The sequence below is a fragment of the Rhinopithecus bieti genome, unplaced genomic scaffold, assembly GCF_001698545.2.
Source record: "Rhinopithecus bieti isolate Rb0 unplaced genomic scaffold, ASM169854v2 scaffold_41913, whole genome shotgun sequence".
NCBI lineage: Eukaryota > Metazoa > Chordata > Mammalia > Primates > Cercopithecidae > Rhinopithecus > Rhinopithecus bieti.
The window spans coordinates 3,261,924-3,282,576 of record NW_016818964.1 but is presented as its reverse complement, the minus strand read 5'-3'; the positions used below and the strand labels follow the sequence as shown (position 1 = coordinate 3,282,576).

Here is a 20,653-nt window from a genome sequence, read left to right as displayed (position 1 = left end):
AGGGACATCAGGAGGATTCAATTGGTTATTTCAGGGAGAGACCTTAGCAGATTGTCTGGCATCAAAACCTCAAGTATTCAGCTGCTGTCAACATTATCATTATAGACTTTGTGATAGAGATTGCAAGGTGCCTGAGACCCTCGGTTAAATGCCTGACTACATGATTGCTTTTATTGCGGTTGTGCGCTGGTGGTTCATTTGTCCTCAGCTCTGCACTCTGGTTGTTGAGGGAGATCATTCACACAGCCAGGGCTAGGAACTGGTGAGGCAGTTGAGGGGCTCAGTCTGGAAACCCAGAAAGTAGCTGCTTCCCCCAAATTAGGGGTGCTAAAGGGCAGAAGAAGGACGTCCCATGATAAAGCCCTGCCCAGATGCAGGAGCGAGGGGTCCGGGGGCTGTGCTAGATGTGGTCAGGGCTAGGAGCTCTTGAAACAGCCAGGTGGAGCCTAGGCCCTGGGGGTGGAAAGAGGGAAACTGAAAGTGGGCACCCAGAAGCCCGGGAGGCAGGAATTAGCCTTAGAGCAGTAGGTTCCCCTCCCAGCCCTGGGTCTGAGGTCTGGGTGAGCTCAGTCACAAGCTTAGGTGGTCCTGGGCAGGCTGCTGCAGCTGAAGGCAGAAGGAGCCCAGATTCTGGGGTGGAGCTGAGCCTGCATGGGAGGTCAGGGGGCTTGGCTTTGGGGCACAAGTAGCCTCAGAGGTACAGAGTCTGGCAGTCAGCATGGAAAGGCACAAGCAACGTGTCCAAGGAAACTGTTTATTGCTCTCAGGAGACCCAGGACCCTCCAGAGTGAAGAGTCCATGGGCCCCTATGCATGTGGGAGCTACACAGGCAGTTGCTGTCACCTTCCAAGGATGAGCAGACAGGGCCAGACATACCCTGGCCACTCGGTGCACAGGGGTCAGGCTGTACCCAGAGACCCAAGCATCCAGCTTCCATTCCAAGCTCCTTACTGAGAGCCCCACTGCTTGATGGCAAGCTCTAGGCTTGCTTGGGATTGGTGACTTTGCTCATGAAGAAGATGTTCTGGGTGTCCATAGGGACGATGATCATCAGGAAGGGCCTGTTGAAACGCACAGTGATTGTTGGGTCCACCAATGCAGAAAGGAGGGTGATTTTGACTCCTGTGGCAGCAGATGCTTCTGTGCCCTCCTCAGACACATCAAGCACAGCCTTGTGGACCACCTGTGGGGAGAGCAGAACATTACTCACGGGAGACACAGATGGGCAGGAAGTCAGCAACCTGCCTGTGTGCCGCTAAGGGGACTAATGTGCATTGAGCACCTAGCACTGGCCTGTCTTTGCACTGTTGAATGTTTGCCCCTCTCAACTCCCCTGCCAACTAGTTTCGCACAGTACTGATGCCTAGATATGCAAATGGAGACCCAGATGCTGTGTGTGATTTGCCCAGAGCCATCGAGGTAAAGGATGGAGCAACTCATATGCATCCCTTTCTGTCCGAGTTGAGAGTCTGTTGCCCCCAAAACAGCCACTACTGTTGGGAGGAAGAGCAAGAGCAATGTAAAGTATTTTTCTTCCAAGCAACATCCTGGCAGCTCTTGACCACAAGAAGCTGCTGCAGAAACCTCCTCGGCCAGGTCAGCATGGCTTTCAGCATCTCTCCTGCTCTAGCTTAAACATCTTTGGGGTTTTTAAGTACTTTTCATGGCCTTGAATTCCTGAATCATATGGGTCTGCTCCTCTACACACACTGTTCTGTTACTTTGCTGTTTGAAAGGTGGAGTACAGCCCTCAACCCAGTGCTGTGTGAGCACAGAGGGCAGACAAGAGCAAAGGGCTGCACGGCCACCCTGCCTTGGCACCTCTGCTTTGAGTAACACAGACTGAGTGTCCCAAGTCATCTTCTCTCATACTCTGAGCTTATTTTCATCACAATTGCTAGACAGTCATTGTTATTACCTATTGGCATTATCTGCCCAGACAATCCCAAGAGGCGTCTGGCCCTCTGGACAGTGGTTGGGGCAGGGGCTGCAACCTCAGGTGAGTGTTGAAGCAGCTCCCTCGCCCTTGGTGGTTTTTTGTGGCTTCCACAGTAAGTATCCAGGCACTGGATACTGGCCAAGAACTATCACTACCATTTTACACATGAAAAGCTGGGGGTGGAGGACTTCAATTGTTTGCCTCCATGGGTAGTAAATGGTGTAGTGTGGAATGGTGTCCATGGCTTTCTGATTCCAAGCCTGGGTGACATTTTGTTGTAGAGAACCAGCCCCTAACACAGCAACAGGAGCTGGGCTATCACTTAGCTCTTCTTGGCTTGGGGGTGTCCCAAGCAGGGTGAGTGTATAATGAGAAATGCACTTGCATTAACCCAAGTTCAAGAATACCCAAAAGTCCATTTGGCCTTCACCATTCAAGTTCGGATTCAAAGGATGAATTGACCCAAGTCTAAAGACTCACCTGAGAGACTGCTAGGTTCCTGGCCCCTGTGATCCCTGACAAGTCAGCCTTGCTGGTGAAGACTTCCTCAATGCCCAGCTGGAGAAGTATGTCTTCCAGGTTATAGTCCCCCGAGATGGAAAACTTTGGCAGGTAGAGCTCACCTATATGTCTAGAAAATGAGAAAAAAAAAAAGTATCTGAACCTCTCTGCTGATCAGTGCCTACCTGCCTCCCATCTTGCAGCATGGTCTTCCCTGGTTTCCTCTACAGTCACCCCCTTCTGACTAGAAATAAATAATCTGTTCCTCAATTTCTTAACTCCTGTCTTTACTCTTCTTGTTCACTAATTATTCATTCAGATCTGCAAGTGTGAAAGGCTCCAGGCAGCGCACCAAGTGTGGAGTTGTGGCCCTGCTCGAGCCTGGTGCTGCCCTTTCCCTGCAGTTTGCAATGTGGTCGAAGCACCTTCACACCAGCAGGGACTCCTGATTGTGTTGAGAGCCTGGACCAGGTCAGCTGCACTGGCTGCATGGCAGTTTGCTTCACGGGAGCACCAGGAAGCCTTCCTGTAGGAGGTGGCATTGAGGCTGAGTCCCAAAGGTGGGAAGGGAGCTAGCTAGGTGAAGAGGTGGGCAGGAGGCAGGTGGAAGAACCTGGAAGGAGGTGGGAGCAGGAGGAGTTGCTCCACAGGGTGGTGGGTGACCTCACTGTCTCAGGGAGCGGGGTAGTGAGGGATGAGGTGGGCCAGGAGCCAGAGGCAGGTCAAAAAGGGCCTCGGGGCCTCTGAGGAGTCTGATTGTATTGGAAGAGCTTTGGGGATCCTGAAACAATCAACTGGAGGTTCCCATCTTGCCTTGCCGGTGGGCACTGTCCCTCAAGCCAGGTGTGGACTGGCATAGAGCAGGCAGCAAGCTGTTAGAGGCCCAAGTCACACCTCCCATCTGTGAGCTCCCCCTCCCTTAGCTTATAGCCCTCTTAAGACGCCTGTCACTGTCTGCCTGGTCTTACAATCATACAGGAGGCTTTGTCTTCCATTAGACTCTGAGTCCCATGAAGGAGGAAGGTGTCCTATTTCTATTTTTATTCATTCATTCATATGTTTGTCCCTTCGTTCCATCCTTCATGCAGCCAATATCTATTGAGCATTCTCTGTGGGCCAGGAGTGTGTGGACCACAGCATTTTGTAAATCTAAGCATTTGGTAAATCTAAAGTGTTTGGAGAATTCTTGCCATTCAGAACTATTTGCTGAGCCCTGCTCCCTGGTGGCTATTTGGTGCTAAAGGAGGAAGGAGTCTGGAAGTAAATGGATGGGTTGGGTAGGACTCCCGTGTTCTGGGGTCTCCTGGGGTCTAGAGTGAGGAGGGGCTAAGGGTCAGGCAATCCCGAGAGGTTTCCAGCCCTCTGGACAGTGGTTGGGGCAGGGGCTGCAGCCTCAGTTTGTGTTGAAGCAGCTTCCTCGCGCTTGGTGGTTTATTACGGCTTCCACATACAACACCTCACTGGATTCTCATAATCACCTAGTGAAAACAGGGGTGGTGGGGAAAGGACACTTCTCTCTATTCAGGAGATAGCTGAGCTCCAGAGAAGAGCAATGACCTGCTCCAGGTCACACCAGCCACCACGGTCTGAACCCAAGGCTGGTGCTCCTCCCTCCCTACCCCGCACAGTTGCCCACATGCACTCCCTGGGCCCACTGCAGGGTCTAGGCCCGGAACTACTGCGCCACCTCACTGTGTCCCCATGAAATCGGTCAGCTCAATTCCATGTGCCCAGCCTGTTCTTCTACCCTCAGATTTATCTGGAATGTAACCACTTCTCACATGCATGGCTCCCTCCTGGGTCCCAGCCACAGTGGGTTCCCACCTCGTGTCTGTGCCTGGTTCCTGCAGGTGTCAACGACTCCACACCTGTTCTATAGTTATTCTCCTCTTAGCAGCCAGGATTAGTATTTTAAAACAACACTCGGATCGTCGCACTCCTCCAAACCTCCTGATGGCTCTCCATTTCACAGAGAGGAGGAAGGACAAGGTTTTCTAGGGGTCTACGTGGCCCTACATAAGCTGCTCCACCCCTTTGGGGATTCCTGACCTCTCTCAACTCTCTTCTCACTCGCTTTGCTCCAGCCACTCTGGCCTCGCTCTTCCTTGAACGTATCAAGTTCACTTCCACCTCAGAGGCTTTGCACTGACTGTTCCCTCTGCCAGGAATGCTTTTCCTTGATATACCAACACAACTCCACCCCTCCCCTCTGTTACATGGATGCTCAGACATCACCTAATGGCCACTCTATTTAAAATCACAAGCTAACACAAGTTCCAGTTTTCCTGATCCTTTCATCCTCCTCTACTCAGTTTCTATCCCCCTACTCAATTTCTCGCCTTCTAACATATCACGTAACTTATTTGTTATATTTATTTATTGCCTCTCTCCTCTCCTATCACAAAGTAAGTTCCAAGAGGGCAGGGAATCTTGTGTTTTATTTACTGATTTACTCTCAGGGTGCAAATTAGTGTCTGACACATAGTAGGTGCTCAGTTAATCATGCAGCAAATGCTGAGCAAATGAATAAATATAGTGGTTCACCAGTGCAGAGCTGATTCTCAGTGTCCATCTCACCACAGCCCTCAACTGATCACAATTCCTTCTGTTTCTCTCTCCCTTCAAGAGACTGAGACCAGGAGAGACCATGCATGAGTGTTTGGGACTGTGCAAAAGATTTCTCATGACTTAGAACATACTGGAGTCAGAGGAAGCCTCAGCCCCTTGTCCTGTCTGATGTCATCATCTTAAAGAAGAAGAAGAAAAAAAAATCAAGCCCAAAGCCACCCAGGCAGCACAGGGCAAAGTAAGTGTAAATTCCACCTGCCCCTGTACGAGTTCTCCCACCACTATGCCCTTGTCCCTGGACATTGGTGAGACCTTGACTTGGTGAGATGTGGGGTCTTTGGGGGCCAGGAAGAATCACCTGAACTCCAGTGAGTCTTTCCACCGCTTCAGGGTCTCTGGGAGCAGCATGGCTTCCACTTCCTCCATCTTGTCTTGATCAGGGAGGATGAAGAGTGCGCTAGCATTGCCTGTGTACTTCAGCTCCACTACGGTGCAGGACAGCTCCTCGTCCCGGAAGTAAGGTGTAGTCACATGCTGCAAACTCATCATGGGCACCTTTACCCACCTTCTCTTGCTCCAGTAGAACCTTGACTCATGAGTATCATGGGGGTCAAAGGGCATCTTCCATTTGGCTGAAGGTGGAGCAAGCAGTTGAGAGATGTATGAGTGCAAGGGTCACCCTGCCTTGACTCTGCTTCCCTAGCAGTGGAAGTGCCCAGAGTCCCTCACAGAAGTGACCCTGCTTTGGTTTAGAGAAGTAGTTTGGCAATAGTAAAAGTTATTGGGGGTGAGGGAGAGCCCAGTAGGCTTGGATTGGGAAAAGAGCCATGAAAGAAAGACCTAGTTTCTTGTGCTAAATGAGAAATCAATAGGAATCTGGGAATAAGAAGTGCAAGAGAGAGAGAGAGAGAGAGAGAAGGTTTAGGGAAAGTGAGGGAAAGAGGCATGACAACACTTGGGAGGCTGGTGCTTGAGGAGAAATGGGACAGTTTTGGTTCCTTAAAAGGAAAAATGTTTCGTTAGCAATTGTTACTCACTGGCATTACAGGGATGTGAACATATAACAGTGGTTTGTGGGAGGGCTTTGGGCGGAAATAGGAGGAAAGAGACTGGGTTCTGTATGTGAGTTGATGAGGGCAGACAGAAGAGATGCCGATCAGTGTGAATGAGGGGAGGAACAGGGAGAATCTTAGTGGAAGATAGAACTCAGAGCCAGGAGAGACCATGGGAATAAAAGCCTAGGGACACTTGTGACATCTTAGGGGGTGGGGGTTTTGGACATCACAAAAGCCATGAGCTGGCTATGGTCCTCAGCTCATATGTAGCTCATGTCCACCTCTACAGACCATGAATATCCAGCTAAGACTTGCCCTGGATTTGGTGTCTGTCTGGCCGAGAATTCAATTGTGGGTATTCTGACTCTGAGGCTGCCTAGGTTTTCAGTGTTGCAAAGGTAAAATTCCATGAAACTGCCTCTGGCACCTCTAGCTATCACGAACATGAAATGCAGTCTGACTCCTAGCTAGACTGACATAATTCCTCTCACTAAAGGCCTATTTACCACAGTAAAGAGAAAGAGAAAATCTTGAAAGAGGTAGAGGTAGGGGCAGAGGGAGGAAAACTCCACCTTATGTAAAAAGGAATAAGGATGAAAACGACAGCAGACTTCTCATCAGAAACTATGCAAGCAAGGGAAGAATGGAGTAAAATATTTAAAATGTTGAAAATTCCATGAAACTCGTTCTTTGGGAATTACGACATAGGCCCATGATTTGCATGAATTTAGTTGGGTACAATTATTTTCCTCCTTTAGAACAGGGGTCAGGAAACTATAGCCTGTAAGCCAATACAGCCTCGGCTTATTTCTGTGTGTACCTAAAGCTAAGAATGGTGCTTATATTTTTCAAAGGTTGTGAAAAAAATGAAGAGGAAAGAGAAGATGAAGAAGAAGCAGAGGAGGAAGATGAAAAGAAGAATCTGCAAAAGGGACCTCATGTGGACCACACAGCCCAATACTTACTACTAGGTCCTTTACAGAAAAAAATTGTCAATTCTTTCTCTAGGTTGTGGGCTCCACAATCTGTCACCTCCATTCTTGGTTTTGGGAGGTGCTTAGTAAAAGCTGATAAAGTCACAAATGGCTTTACATTAAGGGCTAAAATGAGGCAGAAAAAGGAATTTTCAAATGGGCCCAGGCCAATTTTGAATGTTTAATTATTTGCTTTTCTGGACTTCATGTCTCCTACCTAACAAATGGCAACACCACCATCCACCTTTCAGAGCTGCTGCAAGGATTAAATAAGATATTGCATGTGTATGGCTGGTGAGAGTAGGTGCTCAATAAATGGGAGCTTCTTCCCTTTCTTTCTTTATTTTGGTTTTCCTTTCCGTAATTGTAATGAGAGCCAGCTTCTTGGTGGCCTTACATTCTCTTGTGCCCTCATCTTCCTTCTTGACACTTCCCCACCTTTGGACTTTTAGGACCAAAATAACAGTCCATCTTTCCTTCCCCCTCCCCAAAGACCATCTCAGCTTCTCTGGTCCCTGCAACCTCCCAACATGGAATGACTGGGGACAAATCTAATTGTAAAGACCCCTCGGAGCAAGGACCCATCTCAGGGTAGGAGATATTTCAGTTGAACAGGTGTCCCCGTCATGAACTGCAGCAGCCATTCAGGTGCTTCTGTGGCCGCCATGTGAGGGCAGTACCATGGAGCACCTTCTCATATTACCCAGGGCACCGAGTTCCTCTGGGGCCTTTCAGCTGGCCAGATCTCCAGCATGGGTCCCTGCCAGGAAGACGGGTGCTGTGGGGACCCCGACTGCTGCCTTGTATGCCAGTATGGGGAGAGGGATAGGTTTGCTGGATGAAATCACCATCCAGGCTCTACAAGCCTTTAAATCTTCTCACATCTGGCCCCATCTCCCCCCATTTCTGTCTGCCAGTCACCAAGTTTTCTGATTCTGCCTCCTTAACATCTTCTGACATCCTCAACTATTCAACTGAGGGCCCGAATGTCTGGTTAGACTAGTGTCTTTAGTATCCGATCTCTGCTTGACTCGACTTATCTCTTCTGTAATGGCCTTCCCTTCTTTTTCTATCTGGATTTAAGAGAAAAGAAGAAAACAGTTTTCTAGTGGAAACCTTCCTTTCTTGAATTCCCATCTTCTGCCCCTGGTTGGATGCCCCCTCTCTCTTACTTTCAGCTGAATACATAGTTCTAGCATCATTGGGTGAGTCAATCCTCGCATGCTCGCGGGTCCAGCGGGTGCAGTGGAAGAGGAAGAGCAGAAAGGGAGGGAACAAGTGCTCCAGGGTTCTGAGCTGGGACTGTCTCAGCCTGAAGCTCATGCATGCTCAGCCCCCTCCACCTTCTACAGGGCGGCTCCAGCAGTGACCAAGCCTCATCACATACACTGTATGTAAACCAGGCTGAGACAGGGAGCCAAACTGGCACCTGGAGAGTGACTAGAGGTCAACAGAGGAAGGGGAGGGGCCCTGCAGGTCTCCACTCCAGGAGGACCAGAGCACTGAACAATGAGGGGAGTGGGAGCTTCCAGGGAAGGTTGGAGACATGGGGCCAGCTCCACTGCCCACCTGTTTACCACCTGCCTGTTTCCCATTGGTAGAGGCAGGTGGGGAGGGAAAGCTGGGCTGGCTACTGTGTCCTGGAGGGGAGAGTCCTAGCACAGGGCTGGGTGGTAGGAGGGGAGAACACAGGAAACTCAAAGAACAAATGTCATGTGAGGCATGGAGTAGTCTTAGAGGGAGATCTGGATCCACGCATTCATTTACAGATGAAAACCCAGGCCCGGGAGATAAAGCGGCTTGCCCAGGAATCAACCAACAGCCCCCGAGCAGGACTCTGCCTCCAAGCAGCTCATGTCTCCTAAGCACCTTTCCACCCTCTGGCTCAGTGATCACTCTTTGGGTCCCTATCTCTTTTTTTTTTTTTTGTCCCCATCTGGACTGCGGGTTCCAGGAGACAGAAGCTACCTGCTTGCACTCTGCCCCTTCGGAGCGTGCAGGTTGAGATTTGCATGGGTTGAGTTTCTATCAGTGGGATTGGGCTCTGGACCAGTTAGAATCTGGCAAAGGGCCATGTCTTGGACACCGCCCATCCTTGAGGCTCTTCCCCAGATGGGAACAATGCCATTTCTGCCCTCATTTGTTATGTGTCAATGACACATTTTTAAAAATAGTTAAAGATGATAGCAGAGCAGAATCGTAGAATCTTGGAAGTGGCCAGGCTCCTTGAGGATTATCTTCCCCTGTGAAGCTGGCCCTATCCCCACCTGGCTGCCTCCAGACACCAAGACCCCTGGCTGGACCATCTCCTCCCGCATGTGCAGGGTGGAAGCCCCAGGTGCATCCAGAGAGAGGGGCTTCCTGGCCCAGTCTAGCGGCGCCCCTGCAAGGAGGGAGCTGTAGCTCCTGCATGCCCTGGAGCGATTTGAAAGGAGAGCTCCTTCTTTCTGTTTGCCGGACAAGTATAAATCAAAGTGAAAAGCACCACACTGACTCAGACCAAGGGCTGATGGGCTCCACTGAGTTATGTCTTGGAAGGACAAACCATAATTTGGAAAAACCCCACAGGAGACGGCGATGCCTATGGGCAGGGCGGGGCCTTGATGCCCATGCTGCCCCCACACCGTGGGCACTCTCCTCTACAGTAGTTTGCCTAATAACACTGTTGTTGAGTCAGGACACAAATAGTCCTGAGGCTCGAAACTAAACATCCACCTCTTCTGAACCCCAAGCCAGGCACTCACCTTTAAAGAAAATGTAATTCACCAGGACCATCACTGTCTGCGAGTCAAGGTCCTTGATCAGATCTGTGATTTTCCCCCTGGTTCTGTTCTTCACGTAGTCGTTGATGAGCTTCTTAGCCACAGCTGAGTCCTGAAAGTCAGTGGCAAAGGCTTCGGAGCCATACAGCCTCTTGGCATCCTCTATGAACCTGTCCAGCAGACTGAGCTGCTCTTCGACGAACATGGCATTTCCCATACTCAGCTGCAGCTCGTCGCTGGACTGGTTGAGGGTGCGCAGGAGGTGCTGGAAGCTCTGGTGAATTTCTGCCTCAGAAGTCTCCGTGAGGTTGAACTTGAGGCCTCTGAGAATCTCCATCAGGGTGGTATTATGGGCCCCCAGAGACAGGAAGGCCAAGGCAGTGGAGATGCTCAGCGGGGAGAAGATGACATTCTTACCAGGGGCCTTCAGAACCAACTGCTTGTACAGGCTGAAAGCGAAGTCCACGTTGGCGGAGGTTAATCCGAGGTCCACATGTGTTCCCCGGTCTTGGTCCTCCTGGGTCAGATTCTCCTTGTCAAGTGGGCTGTTAGGGTGGCAGAAGACAGCAGGGCAGAACCCAGCCACCAAGATCCCCAGAGCCAGGAGAGGTAACATTCTCTCCATTTTCAACTCTGCAAAGCAAAGACTCTTTAAGTCTCAGAGGGCCAGATGGAGCCCTGACCACCTCCCACTGCCCCCCGTCTGGCCTGCATCCTGGTCCCTGTTCTGCTGCCTCTTGCTAGCTTTGGAACTTCCCTCAGGTGGGTGCTCTCTGGGGTCCCCGACACACATCACTGTGCTTCCTTTCATCCTTTGAGGTAAGTGCCATAATTGTTGCCATTTTTTTTTTTCCAGTGGAAAAACTGGGCACAGAGTGGTGAGGGGGCTTGCCCAAGGCCATACAGCAAACAGGTAAAGGAGTCCAGTGGGCAGCCAGATTTGCCTGGCACCTCGGTCTGGAAGCTGATGGGGGGTCCGAGGTTCAGTCCAATCAGAATGCCTGCTCCTCTCCTGCTTGGTGAGCAGACCTCATCCTAGGGGATTAGAAAGCAGGGGCTCCCTTCCCCTAGTCCCCCAACTGCCACCAAAGTACAACCCAGGGATGAAGGAGCCCTAGACAGAGTCAGAGGCCACAATGACTCTCCCAGCCTCTAGATGACACGTGGTGTGGCCTTCGCAGGCCTCCACGGTGTGATGCTAGGTTGTAGTGAGAATTGACTGAGAGAGGGAAATGAACGTCCCCGGTACAATGTCTGGAGCCTAGATGGCCCTGACAATGGTCGGCATCAAGACCAGAGAAAGGCAAATGTTCTTTTCTGCCCCTGCCAGGTTGCCACGTGGCATCTGTGTGCGCCATAAGCCTGGAAGGGCCTCCTAGTGGGGAGAAGGCAGAGAGGGCTTTGGATTCTCCCAGACTTGGACTAGCATTTTATTTTGGCCATTGATTGCTGTGTAGTGGCAAGCAGGTGACTGAACCTCTCTGAACCTGCTTCCATCTCTGCACAACATGTTAAATGGCTCAGGTGAGATAAATAATGAAGGCACCTGGTTCATACTAGATGTACCGGGAGTCACAACCTCCCATACTACCCCACGCCTGAAACTATAAGCCAGAGAAGAGCCATGAGCTACTACACAAGATACCCTGGAAGGGCTGAGTTCCAAGCCGGTGACTGCAGCAAACAAGATTATTCACCTTCAGCCTCCACCCACTCAGTCCTAGAATTCAGAAGAGAAAAGCAGCAGCTTGGGTGCTGGGGAGAAGAGCAGGGAAGAGAGGGGAGTGGAAGGGAGGGGAGGGGAGAGAGGTGGAGAGAGGAGGAGAAGAAGAAGAAGGCAAGAGAGAGGGGAAGGAGGGGAAGGAGGGGAGGCCAGTGGAAATGCCTTTGGCCAAGCCCAGGGACAGAGGTAGCTTGTTTGCTTCAACTGTTTACTCTCAGGCTGATGCAACCATTTCTCTGGATAAATGTCAGACAATATTTTTCTCCAGAATTATTTCAGGGACAAAGGCTTGTCTTTTCTGTTTGGGCAAGTTGGAGGGCTGGCAGTTTCCCAGCAGTTTGTTTTTTCTGTTACTGGACAGAGACACAGCCCATCTGTCGACTTGGCCAGGGGTCCTTCTGGGGAAGTGGAGCCCCCGAGGCAGCCCCATGGAGACCCTGAAATCACCGTGAGGCCTGTGGCCTCTGTTTAGAGGGACCCAGTGCAATAATCACATCTGCCACATGTTCTGAGAGCTGCACCCTGCTCCAGGCAAGAGGACAGCACCTCTTCCCTGAGGGCCAGATGCATAGCGGACTCGAACCAGAATCTGTAAGTATCAAGGCAGAAATGATCATAAGAGGCCCTAGGGCACCTCCGCCCTTTGCAGGTGTGAAAACCCAGACACACAGGATGCCTCTAAAAAAGGCACGGGGAATCAGCGGCAGCCCAGAGCAGTCCCCTGGCCCCTAACACCTGAGCACACCTCCTCCTGGCCTCGGCTCACCCCTCACACGCTCCAGGCTGCCCCCTAAAACTCTCCTGGAAAAACAGATTCCTCCGCTCCCAGAATGTAAAACATCCTGGGTTACCTGCTTCAGGGAGCTGGATGTAGCTGGTGGATACCAAAGCCGTCTGTCTGGAGTGGTGGATTTTCATGAATGCTGAGGCTTATTTATTCCTGCAGAGAACTCCTCCCCCTGCTTGAGAAATGCCAGGACAACCAAGTGTTCTGTTCTCAGACTGGAAATGACCAGATGATAATTTCTGGTAACACTGGCTTGTTGGACCCACTCAAATAACCTGGTTATGGGAATAGCTCTCATCTCTTCCTTAAAACGTCAAACACACACACACAAAATCCTTTGTCATATTAGTTTTTATCTGCTTTTTAAATACTCATTAAAGAACATGGAAGGCCGGGCGCGGTGGCTCAAGCCTGTAATCCCAGCACTTTGGGAGGCCGAGGCGGGTGGATCACGAGGTCAGGAGATCGAGACCCTCCTGGCTAACACGGTGAAACCCCGTCTCTACTAAAAATACAAAAAAACTAGCCGGGCGCGGTGGCGGGCGCCTGTAGTCCCAGCTACCCGGGAGGCTGAGGCGGGAGAATGGCGGGAACCTGGGAGGCGGAGCTTGCAGTGAGCCGAGATCGCGCCACTGCACTCCAGCCTGGGCGACAGAGTGAGACTCCGTCTCAAAAGAAAAAAAAAAAAGAAAAGAAAAAAGAACATGGACAAACTCAGAGAATATAAAGAAGGACTTTGGAAAATATCCCCCAGCACTTTGCTACCTGGAGAGGACCCCAACTAACATTTTGGTGTATTTCTTTTTTATTTCTTTTTATTTTTTATTTTTATTTTGAGATGGAGTCTTGCTGTGTCACTCAGGCTGGAGTACAGTGGTGTGATCTCAGCTCACTGTAACCTCTGCCTCCCAGGTTTAAGCAATTCTTCTGTCTCAGCCTCCTGAGTAGCTGGGACTACAGGCACACACCACCACGCCTGGCTAATTTCTGTATTTTTAGTAGAGATGGGGTTTCACCATGTTGTTCAGGCTGGTCTCAAACTCCTGACCTCGTGATCCACCCTCCTCAGCCTCCCAAAGTGCTGGGATTACAGGCATGAGCCACCGCACCCGGCCACTTTTTGATGTATTTCTAAGGCACTTTTCTTTGGTGTCTGTGTGTGTGTGTGTGTGTGTGTGTGTGTGTGTGTGGCTGCGTGTGTGTCTGTCTGTGTGATGTGAATGTCCATATACAAACCTAGATAAATTTTTAAAATACAGGACTCTATTTTTCTGTAGATCAATTGCATTTTGGGCACCCCTTCACCAACTCCAGAGAGTAGGGCACCTAGAGAGAGGTGAGGAGGGGAGCTTTCAGGGAGCACAGGTGTTGTGAGGAACCCCTTGTCCTCAGGCTCTCTCTGCGGGGGCGTCCTCAGCCTTGGCCTCTGCCCTGCTGAGCCTCTGCTATTGGTTCACCCGAACAAGTGGTTGTCCCTCCTCCCCGGCCTTCAGGTATCCTTGGGCCTCTCTCTTAGCTAGTCCGGGGTCTTTCTTTGGCTCATCAAAAAAATAAATAAATAAATCTTGGCCGGGAGTGGTGGCTCATGCTGGTAATCCCAGCGGAGACTGAGGTGAGCAGACCACCTGAGGTCAGGAGGCCGTGACCAGCTTGGCCAACATGGCAAAACTCCATCTTTACTAAAAAAACCAAAAAAAAAAAAAAAAAAAATTAGCCAGGCATCATGGCGCATGCATATAATCCCAGCTACTTGGGAGGCTGAGGCAGGAGAATTTCTTGAACCCCGAAGGCAGAGGTTGCAGTGAGCTGAGATCACGCCACTACACTCCAGCCTGGGTGACACAGCGAGACTGTTTCAAAAAAAAAAAAAAAAAATCCTTCCTCTTGATTCTTCATGGTCACAGTCCCCATCTATGATGGCTGTGACAGGCCTCTCTAGAGGACATGCTTTGGAGGCCACTGGACCAGTGGGGAGGTTCTAGCTCTGGCACCAGCCAACCTGGCTTGAATCTCTGATGTCTGACTCACCAACTGACTCACTTCAAACTAATCATGGGAAATCTCTACAGCTTAATTTCCTGGTGTCTAAGATGCAAAGTAATATTCCCTGACAAAATGGTAATCAACATGAAATGAAATTATATTAAATGTACGCTCTACGAGGACAGCAGTTTTTGTTTGTCTGTTGTGATAGTGCTGTATCTTTAGAGTACTTACATATTTGTTGACTGTAAGGCACTAAGATGACCAATAACTGTCTGGGTCCATCTTCCTTAAATGACTTTCAGGCTCCCAGTTTCAGAATTGGATATGTGTGTGTGTGTGTATGTGTGTGTATCTTTATATATCTCTGTCTATATATATGTGTGTATCTATATATACATATACACACATATATAAATTTTTATATATTATGTATATATTATATATTTTATATATATTATATATGTGTGTGTGTGTGTATGTGTGTGTGTGTGTGTGTGTATATATATATAGAGAGAGAGAGAGAGAGTCTCGCTCTGTCACCCAGGCTGGAGTGTAGTGGTTCAATCACTGCTCATTGCTCACTGAAGACTCTGACTCCTGGACTCAAGATATGCTGCCACCTCAGTCTTCCGAGCAGCTGGGACCACAGGTGCACAGCACTATGTCTGGCCAATTTTTAAGTTTTTATTTTTTGTAGAGGCAGGGTTTCATTGTGTTGCCCAGGCTAGTCTTGAAATCCTGGCCTCCAGGCATCCTCCCACCTCAGCCTCCCAAAGCGCTGGAATTATGGGTGTGAACCACTGTACCTGGCCAATACATATGTTTAAGTTACACAGAATCTTAAAGAAATAGTGGCTAAAATGAGACTGAAGTTCATTTCCCTCTCATGCAGGTCCAGTTGGAGGCAGTGGGTTGATAGGGTGGCTCCACATTGTCAGAAACCACATCCTCCTGTCTGGCTGCTCAGCTGCCCCTCCATGTCTGTGTGTCTGGGCTAAGATGGCTTACTGCTATCCACCTTCCAGCCCATAGAAAGGGCCACAGGGAAAGGGAAGGGCACAACCTTTCTTTTGAAAGGAATGCTTTAAACACTGCCTGTTATTTCCACTTGTGTTCCATTGGCTGGAGTTGTGTCCCATGGCCACACCTAGTTACAAAGGAGGTTGTGCAGTGCAGTCAAGATTCTAGGTAGTCACCTCTCAGCTAAAAATTCAGAGTTCCATTACCATGAGAGAGGGAAAGAGAGTGGATATTAGGGATGACTAGTCATCTTTCCTCAGAGCATTACCTGAGTGTTCTCAAGTTCTCCAGCCTCAGAAGAGCATCATTTTCTTTCTTTCTTTCTTTTTTTAAATTATACTTTAAGTTTTGGGGTACATATGCACAATGTGCAGGTTTGTTACATAGGTATACATGTGCCATGTTGGTTTGCTGCACCCATCAACTCGTCACTTATGTTTGTAATGACGTAATTATATAACATCATTATATTATTTCTCCTAATGCTATCCCTCCGCCAGCCCCTAATCCTCCAACAGGCCCCAGTGTGTGATGTTCCCCTCCCTGTGTCCATATGTTCTCATTGTTCAGCTCCCACTTATGAGTGAGAACATGTGGTGTTTGGTTTTCTGTCCTTGTGATAGTTTGCTGAGAATGATGGCTTCCAGCTTCATCCATGTCCCTGAAAAGGACATGAACTCATCCTTTTTTATGGCTGCATAGTATTACATGGTGTATATGTGCCACATTTTCTTTATCCAGTCTATTATTGATGGACATTTGGCTTGGTTCCAAGTCTTTGCTAGTGTGAATGGTGCCACAATAAACATACGTGTACATATGTCTTTATAGTAGCATGATTTATAATCCTTTGGGTACATACCCAGTAATGGGATTACTGGGTCAAGTTGTATTTCTAGTTCTAGATCCTTGAGGAATCACCACACTGTCTTCCACAATGGTTGAACTAATTTACACTCCCACCAACAGTGTAAAAGCATTTCTATTTATCCACATCCTCACTGGCATCTGTTGTTTCCTGACTTTTTAATGATCCCCATTCTAACTGCCATGAGATGGTATCTCATTGTGGTTTTGCTTTGCATTTCTCTACGGACCAGTGATGATGAGCGTTTTTTCATATGTCTGTTGGCTGCATAGATGTCTTCTTTCAAGAAGTGTCTGTTCATATCCTTTGTCCAATTTTTGATGGGATTGTTTGTTTTTTTCTTGTACATTTGTTTAGGGTCTTTGTAGATTCTGGATATTAGCCCTTTGTCAGATGGATAGATTGCAAAAATTTTCTCCCATTCTGTAGGTTACCTGTTCACTCTGATGATAGTTTATTTTGCTGTGCAGAAGCTCTTTAGTTTAATTAGATCCCATTTATCTATTTTGGCTTTTGTTACCATTGCTTTTGGTGCTTTAGTTATGAAGTCTTTGCCCATGCCTATGTCCTGAATGGTATTGCCTAAGTTTTCTTCTAGGGTTTTTATGGTTTTAGGTCTTACATTTAAGTCTTTAATCCATCTTGAGTTAAGTTTTGTAAAAGATGTAAGGAAGGGATCCAGCTTCAGCTTTCTGCACATGGCTAGCCAGTTTTTCCAGCACCATTTATTAAATAGGGAATCCTTTTCCCATTGGTTGTTTTTGTCAGGTTTGTCAAAGATCAGATGGTTGCAGATGTGTGGTGCTATTTCTGAGGCCTCTGTTCTGTTCCATTGGTCTATATAACTGTTTTGGTACCAGTACCATACTGTTTTGGTTACTGTAGCCTTGTAGTATAGTTTGAAGTCAGGTAGCGTCATGCCTCTAGCTTTGTTCTTTTTCCTTAGGATTGTCTTGGCTATGCAGGCTCTTTTATGGTTCCATATGAAATTTAAAGTAGTTTTTTCCAATTCTGTGAAGAAAGTCTTTGGTAGCTTGATGGAGATAGCATTGAATGTATAAACTGCTTTGGGCAGCATGGCCATTTTCACAATATTGATTTTTCTTATTCATGAGCATGGAATGTTCTTCCATTTGTCTATGTCCTCTTTTATTTCATTGAGGAGTGGTTTGTAGTTCTCCTTGAAGAGGTCCTTCACATCCCTTGTAAGTTGGATTCCTAGGTATTTTATTCTTTTTGTAGCAATTGTCAATGGGAGCTCACTCATGATTTGGCTTTCTGTTTGTCTGTTATTGGTGTATAGGAATGCTTGTGATTTTGCACATTGATTTTGTATCCTGAGACTTCGCTGAAGTTGCTCATTGGCTTAAGGAGATTTGGGGCTTAGACGATGGGGTTTTCTAAATATACATCATGTCATCTGCAAATAGAGACTTGACTTCCTCTTTTCCTAACTGAATACCCTTTATTTCTTTCTCTTGTCTGATTGCCCTGGCCAGAACTTCCAATACGATGTTGAATAGGAGTGGTGAGAGAGGGCATCCCTGTCTTGTGCCAGTTTTCAAAGGGAAGAGCATCATTTTGCTTATAGCTGAGCTGACTTAGTCTTAACCTCCATCTCGTGAAAGCAGAAAATTTTTGACCTTCTGCAGATCCTGCTGAGGATGCTTTGGAGGACCTGCAGAGGGTAAAGAATTGTTCCGGGTGCTGCTGGTCACCTGGAGCTCCAGGTGGATGCTCCAAGGCCACGTGTACCCCATTCCTGACTTTCTCTCAGCCTCTTTTCTGGACTCTTACAAGTCTTCATTGGTCTGCTTTGCCCCAGGCATTGGTACAGGCCCTTCCTTTGGTTCTGCAAGCAGCATTCATACAAGGATGGCACATGTCATTGTGGAGTCCCATGGCCGGATGAAACCACAGGGCAATTAAGACAGAAAAGTGAAGCAGTACTAAGACCAAAATCGTACTCGTCCAGGCCCACTGCTCTTCCTTTTCGGAAGGGCATCCTGTGGTCATCTCCCCACCAGCCCGTGGGCTGCAGGATCGCTGGAGCCTGTTTTCCTCCCGAGTTAGCAACCCTTTGAGAATATTCTCTCATCAGAGCCCAGGGCACTCCTACGACTTTTTGGAGCCCCACAAAAGGAAGCAAAGAGGAAATGAGGAGGATACTAGGGTCTGAGGAGATGCTCCCCCCTTTGAGGAAGAGAGCTTTGACATCCTTGCTGTACTGCAAGTGTGATTCAGGGACCAGCAGCTGCAGCAACACAGAGGAGCTGGTTAGAAATGCTAATCCTTGGGGCACAGCCCAGGCATACTAATTTAGAATTTGGATACTAATAATAACCCAAGATGATTTATGTGCACCAGAAAGCCTGAGAAGCACTGCTTCTTAGGCTAAGCAGAAGAGCAACCTCTGTAGGAGGTTTCTGCCTTTAGATTTCCTCTGTCTCCAGCTCCCTGGGTTGGGATCTGCCCTGCCTCTGCATAATGTGGCTTCAAGTCAGGCTCTCCCAGGACACACTGAGGGCCTTGTCCAAGGGCAGAGTTCAGCATCTCCTCCAGAATAAGAACAGGTGCAGTGGATTTTAAAATAGTATGTAGGCCGGGCCCAGTGGCTCATGCCTGTAATTCCAGCACTTTGGTAGGTCAAGGCAGGTGGATCACCTGAGTTCAGGGGTTCAAGACCAGCCTAGCCAACATGGCAAAACCCCATCTCTAATAAAAATACAAAAAAATTAGCCAGGCATGATGGCACATGCCTGTAGTCCCAGCTACTCAGGAGGCTGAGGCAGGAGAATCACTTGAACTCGGGAGGCAGAAGTTGCAGTGGACTGAGATCCTACCACCGTACTCCAGGCTGGGTAACAGAGCAAGACCCCATCTCGACAGGCTGGGCAACAGAGCAAGACTCCATCTCAAAAAAATTAAAATAAATAAATAAAGTATATATTTTTATTTGTCCTATACTTGGACTTTATAGGTTACCAAGTACTTTTCTATACATTGTTCATTCATTGATTTTTTTTCCTTTATTCCACAAACATTTACAGAGTGATTTTATGTGCCAGGCATGATCCTAGGCACTGGGCATCCGGCAACAAACAAAACAAATAATGCTCCCACTCTCAGAGTCACACTGTCTCTGCAGTTTTGGGACAGTGGCCTTAATGGAAGGGAGCAGGACCTATGTTCCATGGATCTGCAAACTTTTTTTATAATGGGGCAAATAGTAAGTGCTTTAGACTTTGATGGCCACGTATGGTCTCTGTCTCCTCTTCTCCCCCTACTCTTCTTCCTCTTTCTCCTTTTCTTCCTTCTTCCTCATAATCTTTTAAAAATGTATGAATCTTCGCTTGTGAAATATATAAAAACTGTCTGTTTAGGGACTGGGTTTGGCTGGTGGGTCTAGTTAGCCGACCCCTGGACAATCTCCTTAAGCAGCTATGAAGTGATCAGATACATATGGAGTCCAGAATAGTGAACAAACACCCCTACTCTTTTAGCTCAGGCTCACATTACAGCTTCCAGCCTATGCATTGCCCCTAGAGGTTTGAAATGCAAGTTAATTTCATTGCTTCCATCCCACTTCCCAACTCCATCCTGCCCTACTTGAAACTGCAGGGACCCCCTTCCTGATTGAAATCTTCTCTTTCTTCTCTCTGGGAAGCAGAGTCCCACGCACTGGTTATCAATCTGCGGGGAGGACTCCCAACACGTTCCCAACACTGTGCACTTGCCTCGCTCCTCGGAGAGGACTCTAAACATCTTGCTAATTTCTGCTTAGTTTCCTGGATCTGGGAAGAGGTTTTACACAAAGCCAGTTGCTAGTTTGATGTGACACAATACTATGCAAGCCACGCAAACCAACTTCATTACAGATATAGGCAGCGAGAATCAACAGAAGCCTAGGATCCATGATGACCCAGTTCCCCAGGCTCAGGAAAGCTGCCCCGGCAGATGGAGTCTTGTTTGCATGTGCCTCACTTTGCACCACAGCTAAGGGGCCTCAAAAACACCCTTCCCTGGCTTTTATATCCCAGAAGTCACTTGGATGGCTGAAAAAAGTTTTAGGAGGAATGAAGACAAAGCTCAGGTTGTTCCTGACATTTTCTCCTTGTCTCAGGGCACTGCATTCTTAGCACATTCTACAGTTATCCTAAGAGCTAAGAGTGGGAGGAAGAAGAGTGGGGCTGGCTGAGGCCATCTGGGTATTGCTGTCCTGTACTCTGCATCCCCCATGGGCTCTTGATCCTGCTAAATCCTGCCCTACCTCTCAGTAGGTATGGAAAATTCCGTAGGCAGACCATGTACTGGCTAACGAATATTTTGACATTGCCACTGCTGACTGTCTCCTCTCTTTGTATAACTTCCATCTCTGATGATGTTGAAAAACAATCTCTGTCCCTCTTTTTTTTTTTTTTTTTTTTTGAGACAGGGTCTCACTCTGTAGCCCGAGCTGGAGTGCAGTGG

The 20,653-nt window shown here is 48.3% G+C and overlaps 1 protein-coding gene across 1 annotated transcript; it reads right to left on the bottom strand.

The window, feature by feature from the left end:
• Window positions 1–738: 738 nt before the first annotated feature.
• Window positions 739–12,486, bottom strand: SERPINA3 (serpin family A member 3). Its single transcript, XM_017857893.1, has 5 exons — window positions 12,374–12,486; window positions 9,782–10,432; window positions 5,367–5,640; window positions 2,420–2,570; window positions 739–1,183 (listed from the first exon to the last, which is right to left on the bottom strand). Exons 1-5 carry the CDS (start codon window positions 12,438–12,440, stop codon window positions 980–982), a joined length of 1,347 nt encoding a protein of 448 aa, XP_017713382.1. The 5' UTR covers window positions 12,441–12,486; the 3' UTR covers window positions 739–979.
• Between the last annotated feature and the right edge of the window lie 8,167 nt (window positions 12,487–20,653).

What these genes read in the sequence shown, in the direction of transcription:
- SERPINA3 (XM_017857893.1), bottom strand. Translation starts at nt 12,440, where the DNA reads ATGAAAATCCACCACTCCAGACAGACGGCTTTGGTATCCACCAGCTAC. An exon ending in GAATTACATTTTCTTTAAAG is followed by an intron (nt 5,641 to 9,781) that starts GTGAGTGCCTGG and finishes CTCCACCTTCAG; the next exon opens with CCAAATGGAAGATGCCCTTT. An exon ending in GGAACCTAGCAGTCTCTCAG is followed by an intron (nt 1,184 to 2,419) that starts GTGAGTCTTTAG and finishes CTCTCCCCACAG; the next exon opens with GTGGTCCACAAGGCTGTGCT.